Genomic DNA, 18,416 nt, shown 5'->3' with positions numbered 1-18,416 from the left:
AATCAGGTAACTTATTAATTTTTCACTTTTCTACCATGTATGTTTAACGATTAAGACAGCTCTACTGATAAACAATCAAGTTTAATGGATTCTATTTGTCACCCTGACATACTTTTAAGCAGTCAGTAAAGACTACAGTATTAATGCTTAGAAGATTTTACTAAGGGAAAAAAGTTAATTATTGAGGCTAGACTCATCATTCTTTTTCCTGAACATAATGTAAAGGACCTTGACTATAAAGTCATTATTCAAATGAACCTCCTTAAAGCTTCACTTAATCCATGTATAACATAGTGTTTATAAAATGTTTTTATTATTCTTTAGCTCTGCTCATCTCATTTCACATTCAAATCCTTTAACAGGAGGTTTTCATATCTGATATTCAGCTCCAATTAACATTCACATTCTAGCATTTTTAACTTATTTTCTAAATCTTAATGTTTAATCGTATCTATACACCTATCCTAATCCATTATAAGGTCATTCCTTTTGTTTAAATATCTACTGCCCATTTTAATTATTTTTCCTTGAAACCTTCCTATCCAAATGGCTGTGTTTTGTTTTTTAAATTCCATTCTATTATTTTTTACTAGAAGCCCAGTGCACAGAATCGTGTGCGAGCCGCTGCCGTGAGCCCTGCCCTGCCACCAGGAGCTGCAAGCCACCTGCCGGGAGCCAGGAGCCGCCCCACCCTGCCAAGCCGTGAGAGCCACCGAGCCGAGAGAACCGCCTCGCCCCGCCCCGCCATGCAAGCCGCTGCTCACGGGCTGGGGGGAGGAACTGAGAGGTGCTCAATGCACCACATGGTGACCGGTTGTTTGGTTGTCCTGGTCATCACGGACACGGGCTTTTTATATATATAGACACTTAGAGAACTCTTGGTAGCTTGAATCAACAATATCAAAACTTGTACACCATCTGTCTTTTTTATATGTTGTAACAGTTAACTGAATCATTTTACAATAACATTTCCAATTGAAAAGAAAAGAATTTTCCAGAAGGCTAGAAAAAGACAAAAATATTTACACTCACTTTAGCAAGTATATATATGGAAGTAAATTTCTTTGCTAATTTTACTTACTACATTCTTTTTTTGCAGCTCGTTGGTAAAATTTAAGTTCTGAAAATAATGGGCCATTTTCTTGATACTCCTATAAAAGAAAAGAACAATTAATTTTATTTTTTTTAATCCTAAAGATAAAATTGGTATTGCAACTAGGAAAATATGAATAAACATACGTATTACACAATAGTACTTTAATCATTTAGTATAAAACACAGGCACCAGCTTTCCACTAAAAATCTCCAAAAAAACACTAAGTAAACTTAAAAGAATCTCATTTTTAACTTTAACACATTATAATGCTATCTCTATACACGCTTACACATGAAAGTAGTCTTACTGAAAGAACTTATTAAAAGCACTCAGAGCTATATACATACACAGATACACAATGTGTACCAACAGGCACATCAGGGGATACAATACACTGCAAACTACCTGGTGGTTCATTCTACATAACACCTTTACTGAGTACCTACTGTATTTCATTCACTGCACTAGATACAGGGGATACAAACAAAACCAAAACCTCACCCCTGCTGGTAACAACCATACCATCTAGAGTAAATAGGAAGGACGAGGGGACCTGGGGGAGGGAAAAGAGGATCTATAGCAGATAAGATACAAGGGTGATAAATGTTAACACAAAAGAACAAAGTTCTCCAGTCTTCGAATTTTAACAACGTGAAACTACATCATAACATTAGGTTTAATGATAAGTAAAATGATAAAAACTATGATGAGAAACATTTTTACAAAAATAAAGTAGAAAAGAAAAAGTCAACTTTATGTGAAATACAAATTTAAGAGCAATACTTACCACCTTTATTACATGTCTTGCATCTTTATCTGGTTTATTTGTGGGGAAAGCTGCAGAACAAAACACAATGGGGGAAAACAGTTCCAAATTACTGAATGTCTACTAGATTCCAAACACTGTGCTAAGCACTTCACACATATTAGTTTATTACATCCTCCCAAAAAACTCTTATAGCAGGTATCATCTCCATTTTATACAAGATCTTACTAAGGTTTGACAAGTTGAATAATTTTCTAAGAAGTAGCAGATTGGGGATTTAAATCCAAATCTGTCTGACACCATAGTCCACACTCTTTATCACAACCATATTCAAATATTCAAATAAGTAACACCAACAAATGATATTAATCACATAGATCTAAATGTCAGGGAAAATATTTTCTAGATATATAGCATTAAACCCAATAAATGATATATAGTAAAATCTATTGATTAAAGTTTACTAAATTAAAATCTATGATAATTCAGAAATGAAAACCAATTCATTTTAAGTAGAAGTTCAAAACAATTTCTACTTGGTAAAATTCTAAAATAAGTCAAGCTAGAATAAGAACAAAATCTTTTAAAAATTACCTTGTGAGCCTAGCCATCAATTATCCCAACATTAAAGAATACGTATTTCATAATGTAAGCTCATTTCAAGCTATCTTACTTCATTTTATTATTTACCACTTGCATTTTGGATATAGTAATCCAACTTCTGAAAACTCCATTGTTAAATTTTTAGATCAAATCAATACTTTTGTCTACATTATTTAAGTTATTAACAGAGTCCTCTGTTTTCAAATCTTGATCAGGGAAGTTGACGTGTATATTTATTTGAATGGTGAGGTCTAGAATTTTGTTATTCTGTTCACTCTTCATCCATTTATTCCTTCATTCAACTAACAAATATTCATTTATCAAGAGGCTGGAATATGCAAGGCACTGTGTTAAGCATTAGGATGATGTTTAAAGGGGAGTGAAAGGGGGAAAAAGTGAAACTAGTATTGAATACAATTGAAAATCAGCACTTGGATTGAGAACAAGATCAAATTCTCCAGGTATATTTTCAGTATGTTTACAAAATGCTGCATCCTCTTATCACTACTCCCAGCATTTTTCCTTTTCTTTCTCCTAACTCTATCAACTGTTCTATTAACTCACATGATAGATGTAAAAAGTATTTCACCACTACACTAAAGTATATATACCTTGTACTTTAGAGTGGTATACATGTACAATTTTCTTAACCATGCTTCAACATTTTGATGTCTGCAATGCTATTAACCAGTTGAAGAAATTATTACTTCAATTTTAGTAAATATTACATATAAATTGTGAACCCAAACATCTTTACAATAACAAAGAAACTAAACTTATATCAATTAAATGTCTCTTTTCATCTTTATTCACATAAAGTCATTTCATTTTTACTCATGCAGTAGTCCCAATGGAACTGCAGGAGGAATGGATCATCTACATCTAAGGAGAGAAAAAAACAAAACAAAACAAAAACTATACACAGAATAAGGGACCCAGTCCTGCCATAGAAGAGGAGGTAAAAATAGCCTTTCCTCCCATCCAATGGCAAATTATTTTTCCCAGTATGATGCCCAAGACTGGGGAGAAATAGGCCTGCCCTAACCTTGGACCACACAGTACAGTACCCACTTTAGACAATGGTCTTTGCTTTCTGAGATATAAGTTGGTACAAAAACTTCTTGCTTCTTCTCTAAAAGTAAGTGGCCACAGCAGCAAATACATTTTTAAGCCACACAGAATATAAGAAGCAGAAAAGCACAAAAGGAAAATGGGGATTTCAACTAGAAAAATAACATATTATATTTCTAATTGGGGGGGGGGGGGGAGATATCCAACCAATCCAAAGTCCTACTCCTTGCTGATTTCAATCAGTATATCCCGACCACTGTATGATCTGAATATTCCTTTCACTCTATTTCACACAAACATAGCATGCATTGACATATTCTTGAAACATCCCCATACTTATCATTTGATAGTTGCACAATGTTCTCTATAAACCTCCAAGTCAGATTATACTGGAGAATCTAACTCCAGAACCAATTGACTAGAAAGCTTTTGGAGATAGAGGTTCAACAAATAAATTGTCCTAGTTACCATGCAGTTCTCTTTACAGTAATCAATCAGTTAATTAATGAAAAAAATATTTATTTTCCACTGTGAAGCCAAGCCACATTCTAGTTAGTGAAATTAAATGATCATGGAAAACAGACATGGGACCTGCTTTTATAATCTAGTGGAGAAACCAGACATTCATCAAATATTCATACACAAGTGTAAAACTGTAAGTATAATAAATGTTAAAGGGAGAGGTAGATGGTACTATGAGAATGTATATAAAAGGAAATTTATATAAAAGGAAATGCTTGAGCAAGATTAGAGGGAGAGGTGGTAAAGGGCTAGATGAAAATCTAGTTTATAATTTCTAATGAAAGGTTTTTAAAAATTTGAGGTATATATGGAAGACAGGAAACACAAAATTAGATTTGCATTTGGAACAGATCACTGCACTACACTGTGCAGAACAGACTGAAGGGGAACCACAGTAGATACTGATAGATAAGTAAGGATTTAATTTTGGTAGACCAGAGGAGAGAGGACTATAGCTTGAACTAGAGTATCAATGTTAGATGTAAAGAAAAATGAACAGATTCCAGAGATTTCAGAAACTGATAGGACTTAACAGTGGAGGGAAAGGGATCTAGTTTGGTAAGTTACAACTTGTTTGACTTATTGGGAGATGAAAAGAATGATCAATCACCCACATTGACAGCGTTGAAAGTAGTAGTCTCCTATCTTCATTTAAATTTCTGTTGAGAGATCTCATGACCTGATAAGGAATGTGCTGTACACATATGTGATATTTACCTTCCTAGCATTTCTTTTTTATTGGGAACTTGATCTGGTTTTCCCTTTGAGGAACCAAACCTCCCACTCCTCATGAGGACCTAGAAGGGCTGGCTGCCTATCATAGCGAACCCTCCTTTATATCCCAGATTTAGGCACATGACCACTTTGGCTAATTGGAAAACACAAGTCTACTTGGCCACAGTAACCAGTTCAGAAGTGGCAAAGTGCCCCAACTATGTCATAAAAAGTCTTCCTAGGATTTGATGTTAAAATGCTAAGTTAGACAAGATAGACCATAAGCTATAAAAGTAACAAAACCCTAGAAATAGTAGCAATCACTTTCCTCAGCCAAATGGGAAATAAAATCTGAAAATCAAATCCAACATTGAGGAAAGGTAGGGTTAATGCAGAAAGAGAGTTAACACCCTAGTGACACCGCTTCAAATCTGTCCATGCTGAAGCAAAGCCTGCACTTATGAGTTACAAGAGTTAATAACACCACCCCCCCTTTTGCTTTTCTTGTACTTATCAGGTAAAATCTATTTGTGTTGTTAACATTGGCAACCAAAATCTACACAGGCAACTGGAAAAATTAAAATATGGTGGATTCTGGTAAAGAATGTAATACACTGGCACACTAGATAAACCAAAAACCTTCCTCTATAAAAATAAACAGGATGTTGAATAAAATAAATCAAACTTATAAATGCAGAGGTGATCTGCCAAGATAGATAGATAGATAATTGATTGATAGATAATTGATTGATAGATAGATGATTGATTGATAGATAGATAGATAGATAGATAGATAGATAGATAGATAGATGGATGGATGGATGGATAGATAGATAGATAGATAGATAGATAGATAGATAGATAGATATAGATAGATAGAGGAGCCAAAGACATGTAAAAGCCAGTGAGAGATGTACATGAGCACTGATGTTCCAGGTCAGGCTGCAGACCTGAAGGAGGCTGCCCAGTCAGGGCAACCAAGAATATGAATGTTAAAGCCCTCCTGGGAAAAGGACGAGTCCTTGGGCCAGCAAAGGGCAGACATCTGAAGTTAAGATGGCCACATAAAAGTCAGAATTTTCAAAGTGCTACATCTTCAGTAGAGTGGGACATTAAAAAGATAGGGAGATGGGGAAGGGGGACATACAAAATATAAAGAAATCACAGTATACCACCATGAAAATATCATCAAATCACAAATGAGGAGAGCAAGAGAAAAAGAAAAGAACAAAGGTACTACAAAACAGCCAAAAAACAATTACAAAAATGACAAGTCCAAACCTATCAATAATTGCTTTAAATGTAAATATATTAATTTTCCAAATAAAGACAGAATGGTTGAAATGAGAAAAAAAAAAAGGACAATTATATGATGCCTACATGAGATTCACTTCAGTTTTAAAGACACAGAGATTAAAAGTGAAAGGATGAAAAAAAAAAATGATGTTCCATTAAGTGAAAACCAAAGTAAAGTAGGAAAAGCTATACTTATCTCAGACAAAATAGACTTTAAACCAAAAACTGTTATGAGACAATGAACAAAGACATTATATAATTAATATAACAATAAAGGGATCAGTTAATCATGGGGATATAAATGGTAAATATTTATGCACCCAAAATGGGTGTACCTAAATACATAACCGTATTAACAGATCTAAAAGGGGAAATAGCAATATAATTATAGTAAAAGACTTTGATACCCTACTTTCAATGATATTTTTTAATAGAGGATTTTGGACTGTTTTTATCTAATGTATTAACTGGCAACTATATTATAATCTAACTAGAGGCCTGATGCATGAAATTCATGCAATAGTAGGCCTTCCTTTCCCCGGCTGCTGGCACCAGCTTCCCTCTGGCAACCAGGACTCGGGCTTCCCTCAGGCCGGGGGATCAGTTAATCATGAGGATATAAATTGTAAATATATATCCAGGACCCGGGCTTCCCTTGCAGCCATGGCTTTGTCTGGAAGGATGTCTGCTCTAATTAGTATATTACGCTTTTATTACTATAGACAGAGGCCCGATGCACGGAATTCGTGCAAGGGGCTCGGCCCTCGCAGCTCTGCTTGCCTCGGCCCTTGCAGCCCCGGCTTCGTCTGGAAGGTCATTCAGAATGTCGTCTGGCTGCCCGGTCTAATTAGCATATTATGCTTTTATTATTATAGATGGGACTACCATCGTATGTGTGGTCCGTCATTGAACCGAAATGTTATTACGTAGCATATGACTGTATATATTTTTTTCTTATTAGGGGAGAACTTTCACCTTTTCACTTACAGGAAGCACTTTATGGCTTCTCTTTGGCGTACGTAAATTGCCATTACCACATTTGTGCTTTAGGGTCATTATTAAGTAAAACTAGAGGCCCAGTGCATGAAATTCATGCACAGGGGGTGTGTTCCTCAGCCCAGCCTGCACCCTCTCCAATCTGGGACCTTTCGAGGGATGTCCGACTTCCCGTTTAGGCCCGATCCAGGTAGGATCGGGCCTAAACGGGAAGTCGGACATCCCTCTCACAATCCAGGACTGCTGGCTCCCAACTGCTTACCTGCCTGCTTTCCTGATTGCCCCTAACGGCTTCTGCCTGCCAGTCTGATCACCCCCTAACCACTCCCCTGCCAGCCTGATTGATGCCTAACTGCTCCCCTGCCAGCGTGTTTGCCCCTAACTGCCCTCCCCTGCAGGCCTGGTCACCCCTAACTGCCCTCCCCTGCAGGCCTGGTCCCCCCAACTGCTCTCCCCTGCAGGCCTGGGTCCCCGCCCAACTGCCCTTCCCTGCAGGCCCGGTCGCCACCAACTTCCCTCCTCTGCCGGCCTGGTCACCCCTAACTGCCCTCCCCTGCAGGCTTGATCGCCCCCAACTGCCCTCCCTTGCAGACCTGGTCCCTCCCAACTACCCTCCCCTGTTGGCCATCTTGTGGTGGCCATCTTGTGTCCACATGTGGGCAGTCATCTTTGACCACATGGGGGCAGCCATCTTGTGTGTTGGAGTGATGGTCAATTTGCATATTATTCTTTTATTAGGTGGGATTAGATAGGATAGAGGCCTGGTGCACAGGTGGGAGTCGGCTGGTTTGCCCTGAAGGGTCTCCTAGATCAGGGTGGGGGTTCCCTTGAGGTGTGGGGTGGCCTGGGTGAGGGGCCTGTGTTGGTTTGCAGGCCGGCCAAGCCCCCTGAGGCCCTGGTATCTGGGACTTATTTATCTTCTATAAGTGAAACTAAGCGGAGGCCCTGGTATCTGGGACTTATTTATCTTCTATAAGTGAAACTTTGTAGCCTTGAGCGGAGGCCTGGGCCAGCCAGGGCAGGCAGAAAGCTTGGCTTCCTCCATTGCCAGGGAAACCCAAGACTCCTGCTCTCTCCGTGGCCATAGCCATCTTGGTTGGGTTAATTTGCATACTCACTCCTGATTGGATGGTGGGTGTGGCTTGTGGGTGTAGCGGAGGTAGGATCAATTTGCATATTACTCTTTTATTAAATAGGACTAGAAGCCCGGTGCATGAAATTCGTGCACGGCGGGGGGTTGTCCCTCAGCCCAGCCTGTACCCTCTCCAATCTGGGACTCCTGGAGGAATGTCCGACTGCCCTTTTAGACCCGATCCCAAACGGGCAGTCGGACATCTCTCTCACAATCCAGGACTGCTGGCTCCCAACTGCTTGCCTGCCTGCCTTCCTGATTGCCCCTAACAGCTTCTGCCTGCCAGCCTGATCACCCCCTAACCACTCCGCTGCCAGCCTGGTTGATGCTTAACTGCTCCCCTGCCAGCCTGTTTGCCCCCAACTTCCCTCCTCTGCCAGCCTGGTCACCCCTAACTGCCCTCTCCTGCAGGGTTGATCACCTCCAACTGCCCTCCCTTGCAAGCCTGGTCCCTCTCAACTGCCCTCCCTTGCAGGCCTGGTCCCTCACAACTGCCCTCCCTTGCAGGCCGGGTGCCTCCCAACTGCCCTCTCCTACTGGCCATCTTGTAGTGGCCATCTTGTGTCCACATGGGGGCAGGATCTTTGACCACATGGGGGCAGCTATATTGTGTGTTGCAGTGATGATCAATCTGTATATTACTCTTTTATTAGATAGGATAGAGGCCTGGTGCACGGGTGGGGGCCAGCTGGTTTGCCCTGAAGGGTGTCACAGATAAGGGTGGGGGTTCCCTTGGGGTGGGGGCGGCCTGAGCGAGGGGCCTGTGGTGGTTTGTAGGCCGGCCACGCCCCCTGGCAACCCAAGGGAAGACCCTGGTATCTGGAATTTATTTTCCTTCTACAATTGAAACTTTGTAGCCTGGGGCGGCAGCCATTTTTGTGGCAGTTAATTCACCTTCTACAATTGAAACTTTGTTGCCTTAAGCGGGTGAGCCCAGCCAGGGTGTGCGGAAAGCTTTGCTTCCCCTGTTGCTGCCGGCAACCCTGGCCTGCTCTCTCAAGCTCCATTCTGCCGCCATTTGTTTGAATTTGTTTACCTTCTATAATTGAAACTTTGTAGCTTGAGTGGAGGCTTAGGCCTGCAACGGCTATGGAAAGCTTGGCTTCCTCTGTTACCTGGGAAACCTTGCTCTCTGTGGCTGTAGCCATCTTGGATTGGGGTTAATTTGCATACTCACCCTGATTGGCTGGTGGGCGTGGCTTGGCTGGTGGGCATGGCTTATGTAGCGGAGTGATGGTTAATTTGCATATTACCATTTTATTAGAGAGGATGCTCTGTAAATTTATGTCATTGTTATTCTTCTTTGCTCTCTCCTTCAATAATTACTTATTACTTGTGGTACATATTACATATTTTATTTAATTTTATAATATACTAACTTTCAATCCATTTATCTATTTCGCTAACACTCTTGACACTGATACACTCTAATTCAAATGTTTTCATTAGTAGTATTATTACCTAAGGACATTTTGAGCTTGCCTAAAGGGTTGATATGGAACTTGACTTTTTTGTTTAACTCTTATAACCCTATAATTCCTAAACACAGTTCATTAATACACTTTCTGAAATGACATTGTAAATTCTGTATTTTAAATTTAAAAACCCACTACATAAGAACTTTAGCTCCACCCTCGCTTTTTGAAATACTTTCTAATATTCATGCTGAAGTTAGGTTTCAAATATGGGAAATCTTTCTTGTATCTTTCATTATGATCTCTATTTTGCAGGCCTTTACCTTTTCATGTGATATTCTTACTATCCAAATCTATAATAATAAAAGTGTAACATGTTAATTAGACTGGTAGTCCTTCCAGGTGACCCTGGGGCTTCGAGGGAAGCCCAGGTCCCAGGTGCCAGAGGGAAGCCTGGTGCTGGCAGCTGGGGGAAGGAAGGCCTACTCTTGCATGGATTTCATGCATCGGGCCTCTAGTATCTATATTATAAAAGTCCTGTGGCTGTAATGCCATAACGCCATAACAACCAAAGACAGGTCACCAGGAGGTGCATGGAGCACCTCTCAGTCCCTCCCCCTGGCCCATGAGCCGCTTGCGGCGGTGGGGCGGGGCTCGTGGCTAACATGGCGTGGCCCACAGGCTCTGATTGCAGCAAGGCTGGCAGCCAACAGGCAGGCAGGGTGGTGGGCTGCGGGCGGGTGGCCGTGGTGAGGCATGCGTGGGTGGGCGGGGCTGCGAGTGGGGTGAGGCTGTGCAATTTCAGTGTGGGTGGGTGGGGCTGTGCAATTTCACACGCTGGGCTTCTAGTATACTAATAAACAGATAATAGAACCATTATTTATTTTTACATGATGATCTCTTTATGTCATTTCCTCTGTGACTTAGATTTGCTTTGCTTGCTCATTAAGAGTACAACTCTTTGCTCAGTTAACTCTTTCCTTAAAGTTTGTTTTCCATGTTTCTCTATCTCTCACCATCTTTCAAGATCTCACAGGTGTTTAGGGTCAGAGGAACTGAAAAATTCTTCCCCCAATACAAACTGTCATTTTTACAAAGATTCCATAATGAATTCAATTTACATTACACTAGATAATTTCAGAACATTTACACCTGTTCTCCATTTCTGCTGGAGTAGAAATTTTGAAATCATAGAAGTCTATACAATTTTTTTTCTTCTTTTTGATATCACACAGCAACATTTGCACATTAGCTACACAACTCTGTTTTGCTTTATTCTCACTTTTCTTGGAATGTATTGTGAGAGAATTTTTTTGTAGGTTTTATTACTTTTCCTTCTACCATCCTAACAATTAATAAGATAGCTTTGCATGAGTAATACTCCTTCTCAACTGTAATACATTTGACACTGGATATCTACATTAGACTTGTAACACATGATCATTTATTAGAAAAAAAGGTCAAGTATAATGAACAGCTTTTCTTCACGTTCTCCAGAAATTAAAATTGTAACCCTGTTAATAGCACCGTAAGTGCTCAAAAACATGTATTCTGATGTAATATGGTATTTTGTTCATTTTTCTTTGCCATGTATATACGTCAAAAAATATTCTAGCATAAAAATCAGCATTACATTAACTAATAAATATCTCTTCTCTGTTAAAAATACCTTAAAATTTGCCTCTACACTAAATGTTATAATTTTTTTCATAAAATCATGTATAGGTATCTAATAAATCACTACTATTGTATAATATCTTGAAATAACTAAAAAAACTATGCATCTATTATAAAATAAAATATGTTGGTATCTGAACAAAGTCTATAAGAAAATGTTTTGTTTATCAAGATTCCACTTATCCAGGTATTTGTTCGTCTTACTTTTTGAAAGACCTAGACTTCTAAATAGTGTATCTTTAAATTACAATGCAATAAAGAAAAAGATATGGTAAAGAATAATTCGGTATTTTTTAAAATAGATATTTTTACATCCTTATGAAAATTTTGTCATTGGAAGTTAAAGAGGCCTCTTTTGATCTTTCTATTGCTTATGAGACTCACAACAAATACACAAGATCCTTATAAACTAGGCAAATTTATCCATTTCTAAAAAAGCAGGAAAATCCACCAAATGTTTCTCATCAGTTTGTATGTACTATTGGTTGCCTGTTCTTACTTTTCATAAAACTTTTGTCTGACCTAAGTATCATACATTTTAAATGCATTTTTTCCAGTTCTTAACATTAGATTTACTATAAATATCAGATGTTCTTTCACAGATTTCATGAACATAATATTAAAAACATATCACTGATGCTCTACACCTCGAGTTGTCAATCTGAATGAAAATGACACCATTAGCATCATCACTAACAGATTTCTCAAATTAGCTGCCAATACTATCAATTAAATAGTTCACTGTTATTTTAGAAATGAGGATGTCATAAGCATGTCATTTGCCACTATTTTTTCTGGCTGGAATTAATTCAAAGTGTTCTTGACAAAGGACATCAATCGGGAGAGCAGAGAAATCTGAGTTCAAAGGTAGATGGAGACAATTACGGCGGCATGGAGGCAAATTACTTAACCTCCCGAGGCCTCAATATCTTTCATATTAAGTTGTTGGGAGGATTAAATGAAATAATGTGTGTAAAGCATTTAACACAGAGCTTGGCACACACTAGTAAAATAATTTAGTACTAGATGATTTCCTAAAAAACAAAAACAAAACAACAACAACAACAAAAACTACCCTAATAGGTAGCAGACACCACAGACACATCTGACTCATCAGCTACTCTCTACCAGATTCTCTTTCATTCTTTTCTACTTTTCTGTGTTCTGTGCTCATGCCCCGCTTAGTGAAGATTTGGTGACATTACCTGCAAGAATTTCATTAGGTGGCACTCAGAACACCTTACAATGGAGGCTATGCAAGCCAGGAGGCTGTGCTCTTTCACACGCATCGTAGCTTCCAAGTGCTCTTGAAACAAAGTTGTGGAAGCTGCCTTTACTCCACACTAAGCACAGGAGAGAAAAATGGCCAGTGTCTCTGGGGAATAATTAACACAAGACAGTTTGTTTCATCTTCATGATAAAACACAGCATCCCTATTAAAAGGCAAATTCATCATTCCCAAAAGTTAGATAGAATGACACTTTAAAAGTAATTCCAGCTGATTAGATTTAGGGTTCTGAAAAAAAAAAAAAAAACTTTTTTTTTTTTTTATTCATGAATATACTCTGAATCTTTCATTTGATTTTAAAATGTATAAATGTTCATTTAACTTTGAGCCCTTGCCGCTCAGTGTTCTATTCTGAGCGAGTCAAACAAGTGGTAGCAGGCATGCTGGGCACCATAATACTGCCTCTCATATTTAAATACTCTTTGTCAGTTGGATTGCAAATTAAAGACAGTCTCCTGAACACTGACACATTTTCAATGATTGATTTTGCAAAACGTGTTGATTTTTTTTCTACACTGTTTTGCCTCTGTGTGTGTCAACTTTGGCCTCCTTTTCTTGCTCCTTTGCAGCACTGCTGTCTCTTTGAAGCAATTGTCTGCCTGATATGAAAAATGTACATTAAGCCTCATGACTAATTACATAGATAAAAATTCCTGATCTCCACTATGAAATACCTATGCCCAGCAACCAGAACAAAAGCTTCTGACTAGGTACAAAACTCTTAAATCAAACCTGTCATTCACTTAAAAGAAATTCCAATAATTTATTTCCCATTAAAGCTGTGTTTACATTCTGTGAAAAGTGGATTTCTTATGCATGTGACATGCCTGCAAGTCAATTCATTTAACAATAAATACCATCCCTTTCCTCCACACCATTTCATACTTGCTATTAGGTCTACTTCAAATAAGTGCTACTCAGTGGAACTGTTTTAATCTAGACACCACACTGTTTAGTCTTAATACCATATCCATTTAACTTGCCCTACACTGAGCATGAGCAAAGCAAAGCAGACTTTTCCCAATAAATCCTACAATCTATGGAGTATTTAAAAAATACTGTGTCTTGTCCCTACACCACATGTTACAGCACAAAATTTCATCTCAGACCATTGCTGGGAAAATTATTTTTCCATAACAAACTACTTCTGGAGTTAATTAACCCAATCATTTTTAGAAAACTATCACAAGCAAGGCCTTGGTTAAGCACCCTGAGAATGCCTACAATGAACTTATCATCTAATGTTGGTTGGGGGGGGTGAATAGGACAATATACAAATAACAATCAAACAAAACAAGATGAGCACTGAGAGAGAGCACGCTGTAGGAACAAAGAGAAAGAAAAGTTGTGGATACTCCCCTAACTTAGCATGTTAGAATTTCCAGAAGGCCCACCAGCCATTTGTTTTCACAACTGGTCCTAGCCGCAGACTCCCCTCATTCCCAGTCTACCAAACCTGGGTCCTCTGCGGTGTGGCTGCTCGCTTTTTGTTAGACCATCCCTCCTCTGCCCCTGATTGTTCATCTCATGCCGTTACCAAGGGCAGTCAATGCATCACATGCCATCACACTACCATTTGGGGAAGCCCTACAAGGACTACCAGTGTACCTACTGGCTAGTCCAACCCTGGCTATGAAACTGTGGTTGCTTGAAAATGATGTTTCAGCATGGAAGGACGGGGGGGGGGGGGGGGGGGGGCAGCGGGGGGAGAGGTAGAGGGTAGGAGATCGGGGGAGGAGCCACACATCTCACTAGAAATGGCCACAATACCTAAGCAGAGCAAGTTGGATGGTCTGCACATGAGCCAAAGCTGAGAGTTTCATTGCCTTTGTTGGCTCATGTCACTTCTTTAATTAATGTCACTTTCTCTGGTTTAATATCAGAGCAAGTGACAAGAGTGCTTCTGGATGAATTGTGTTTTCTGCGGCCTGTATGGCACCCTCTCCCGCAGTCTGACAGAGGGACGTGCCAGTTCCACTTGGCAGTCACCGTGCACCAGCTTTAGTTTTAGTAGTTTAATTTGTGGCAGTTATATGTTTTGAATACGTTGAAGTATTCACAATGGTCTCATGGAATCTGTTCCATCGATAAAGTTTACACAGTGGGAAAGAAGCAGCCATGGCTATACGGCGATTGGGAAAAGGCTCTCTTGGCCACAGCTGGTCTTACAGGCATTCCTGTAAAGTTAAGAGCATTCAGGGGATATGATTGAAGTGATCACAAGGAATGATGCCCTCTTTTTTTTTTTTTTTTTTGCCTACTTCTGTAGTTGGTGTGAGACGATCATAAGGAATATGATATTTAGAACTCGATTTTATGCAAAATCCATTATTCAAGAAGTGAAGTTTATATACATGATAGACATGCAATGAAATACATGTTAGCATAGGAAGCTGTGTGACTTACGCATTAAGTTGGTTCTACCATTTTGGTAAACTAAGTTTTTATTGGTATAAAATTCAGAAGAATCTCTGCCTTGAGGGAAAAGGACTGAACTTTTCCTTGGGTTTGTTAAAGATCTTCCTGTTTCAAGCTGAAGCGTTTTTATTTGGAGTTTTTCCTTCGTCTCCTTTATACACTTTTGCGAAGCCTCATCAGTTCCTGGTAAGAGCGGCCACCAAGGAGTTCTTGCAAACTTTGCCCGCCCTTTCTAAATTTAGGGTTCTTTACTGCAGCAGGCTGAAGACCTGGCTTTGATTGCACCTGACTCTGCGGGAGAAGAGAAATACTCCTCTCCACCGAACGCATGCTGCTTAAGTGCTGGAGGCACTTGCAGGAGAGGAACTCTCATCGGAAACTTCATTACAATACTGTCTCTTCCCTACATGGAGTAGTCATTCTCATTCACCAAAGATAGAATTTTGCCCGACACAGCCACGGGAGCTCCTGTTTGACTTTCAAAATTAATCAACCTCCAAGCTAGAGTAGAAATGGCATGTCCTTTCACCTTAAGCACAAAAAAGCTCTCAACAGACTGCCGTTTTTACATCCCTGGATGGAAGTTTGGGCCCCTGATACTTAAACTTGATGCACATACTGGGTTTCTGGCAGGCTTTTGCCCATCCCCATCTGCTAGCCTGGCACTGTGCCCATTCAGAAGGTGTGATGCCAGTTTCAATAGGGCATAGGTGCCAATCAAAGATGGGTTTGGAGGGGTGGCATGCAGAACGCAGCAAAAGTCAGCTCTTCTGCCAGAAGATCCTCCTGTTATCATACAATGCCAATGGAGGGCCACATGCTTCATTGCTTGGGTTCACATTGCATCTGTAGATGTTTCTGGCCTTCGATGGATGTCTTTCTACGGCATCTTTTTCCTCAAGTATTACGTGATTGGAGATGTTAGAAAAGAAAAGTCTACCTGGCTAATGGAAGGCCATCCTTTTAAAACAATGGAAAACTTCAACAATTGTCTTGGAATAACTGCCGAGTTGTCTGTCTTTGTCTCTTACAAAACCACGTACATACGCAGTACAAAAACCCATGAAAAACTATGTATCATTGTTAAGTGTGAATGGTAGAAAAACTGTCATCATCCAAATAGCTCATTCCTATGAGTTCTCCTATTTAGAGCTTTGAAATTTCACTTTTCATTTAATTTATAATCACAGACATGCCTATGTCTTAAAAGAATGACCATTCCTCCTCCTATTTTAGCAATAATACTGACACTTGATATTCTTTTATTCTTCTTCTATATCTAAAGAGAAGACCCTAAAAAACACTTCAGAAGCAAAAGTCTATCCACATTTCATAAGGAAGCCAGACTCTCTCAAAAGCTGAGAGGTGAGCTCATCTCATGAAGAAGACCTGTCCCTATAGCAATAGGTTTCACATGTTAAAACCTCGACCATTGTAAATGGTTACAAATTAGTAACAGGTGCAGTGGAAGAGACATTATATATAAATCGCTGAAGAACAAAAGTGTTTGTAAATCTTTCCCAAAGCAAGAGATTAACAGCAAAAATGTTGAAGATGAAAACCATAATATAAATACGATAAAAAAGGCTGGACACTTAAAAAAATAAAAAAGACAAGCAAAGGCTAAGACTTAGAAGGACTCTCCCCTTTTTTTTATACAAAGCCAAACGTTTGTAAATACTTAGATTTCTTAACTGATAGGAAAATAGACAGTGCTCTCTCTTTAAAAACTCAAATTTAATAGTCTGTGGATAGCACATACAAAATTAAAATACAACTGCTAGGGCCTCTTAAGTATAGGCCCAACCAATGTATCAAATTCACAAGGTCCAAGTGATCCCTTCCTCTTTTTAATTTATATCACCTTTTCTCTCTCTACACCTTCATCTGTGAACTAATTTATCGCATATAATTTCTAGTACAAGTTACCCTTATTTCCTTCTCCTTTCCACCTCCCCCCCCCCCCCCCAGTCAGTATCGTTTGCAAAATATCCTAGTAACAGTTGTGGTGGCATCAAAATGGTGCACCGTGTCAAATAAAACTGCCTATATCAAAGCCTTCTCTGTAATACACTGCCAGAATAACATTTAATACAGCAATGTGCAATGAAGCAATATGTGTTCCAATAACTGCATTTTGGTGATAGGCTCTTCTGAACATTATTCTGCATACCTTAAAAATCAGCCCATTACAGCTGTCTGAAAAATAAAATAAGTAAAAAAATCATACTGGTATAAATAACCTTTTCTATTTCTCTATAAGTAGAAGTATGTTTCCTTAACAATCAAGTAAGTGGGTTAATTTTGATAATTTCTAAATATCCTAGTATCCCTACCAACTCCCCCGCCTCTGTGTTTCTGAAGATCAAAATTGAGCTAACTGGAGAGCATGGCCAAAAAAGTGTAATGATGGTCACTTAGATGAAGTCTAAACACTTATCTATGCATAAAGGATTCAGTCGTAAGGCTTTACCAGAGTTCATTTTAGTTCTAGTACTGTATTCTTCTTCATAAAACGTGCTATTGATTCACTATCAATAAAGCATACATAGATTATTTTAGGTGACATCCTGCTATTTAACTTGTCTCAGCCTTTCGTGTGGCTCTAAGATTACAGGCTGGAATTAAGGGTGACATCTATAATAATGGAAGAGAATAAAGCAAACTGGCTTATATGGGTTAAATACCCCAATCTCTGTCTCAGTCTCTCAGGCAAGTAACTCTTGAACATCCTCTACTCTGTACTTGATATTCTTTTCTTTTTAAATATATTTTATTGATTTTTTACAGAGAGGAAGGGAGAGGGATAGAGAGTTAGAAACATCAATGGGAGAGAAACATCGATCAGCTGCCTCCTGCACAGCTCCTACTGGGGATGTGCCTGCAACCAAGGTACATGCCCTTGACCGGAATCGAACCTGGGACCCTTCAGTCTGCAGGCTGACGCTCTATCCACTGAGCCAAACCGGTCAGGGCTGTATTTGATATTCTAAAGCTGCTAAAGAGTCACCACTATGCCCAACTTCAAAAACAAACTTCCACAGATAAATCATTTCCATTTTTCCTCATACAAGTCTTCAAAGGAACTTAGCTGAAGCTTATTACCTATGATTCTGTGTTTCTGGATTTTTGACTAACTTCTAAAACCCATTATCGTTCACATCTGGAGCAAACAAGACAGCTTAAAGGAGAACTTTCCACTATGTCATCGTGGCTACTACTGTAAACTCTAGGGGAAAACTAGTTACAGTTGGTAAGTAAAATGCCATAGTCTTCCACTGACATTCCCTATGTTCTTAGTTATACCACATTAGTAGCTAAATCTATCACAATCCTTGGCAGGGTAAAAGGAAAATCCCTCCAATAGATGTCTTTGTCACCATTCTAACCCCCTGTGGCACCAAACACTGAACCTAGAGTTA

General features: G+C 39.2%; 1 protein-coding gene across 12 annotated transcripts in view; it reads right to left on the bottom strand.

The window, feature by feature from the left end:
* Positions 1–18,416, bottom strand: part of VRK2 (VRK serine/threonine kinase 2) — a 103,888-nt gene that overhangs the window by 80,636 nt on the left and 4,836 nt on the right. For 11 of the 12 annotated variants that reach the window (XR_013814597.1, XM_079791553.1, XM_079791555.1 and 8 more), the window contains exons 3-4: positions 1,884–1,933; positions 1,082–1,151 (exon numbers count right to left, since the gene is read on the bottom strand). Coding sequence is in view for 10 of the 12 variants with exons in the window: in XM_079791553.1 (XP_079647679.1) it covers positions 1,082–1,151; positions 1,884–1,933 (120 nt within the window). In the remaining 2 variants the exon portion in view is untranslated. Of the gene's footprint in view, positions 1–1,081; positions 1,152–1,883; positions 1,934–12,493; positions 12,658–18,416 lie in introns of those variants that run through there. The other variant, XM_079791551.1, reaches the window with a different exon arrangement.

Source organism: Cnephaeus nilssonii (assembly GCF_951640355.1).
Source record: "Cnephaeus nilssonii genome assembly, chromosome: 15".
Taxonomy (NCBI): domain Eukaryota; kingdom Metazoa; phylum Chordata; class Mammalia; order Chiroptera; family Vespertilionidae; genus Cnephaeus; species Cnephaeus nilssonii.
Note: the sequence above shows the minus strand (reverse complement) of the source record. Positions and strands in the feature narration are given on the sequence as shown.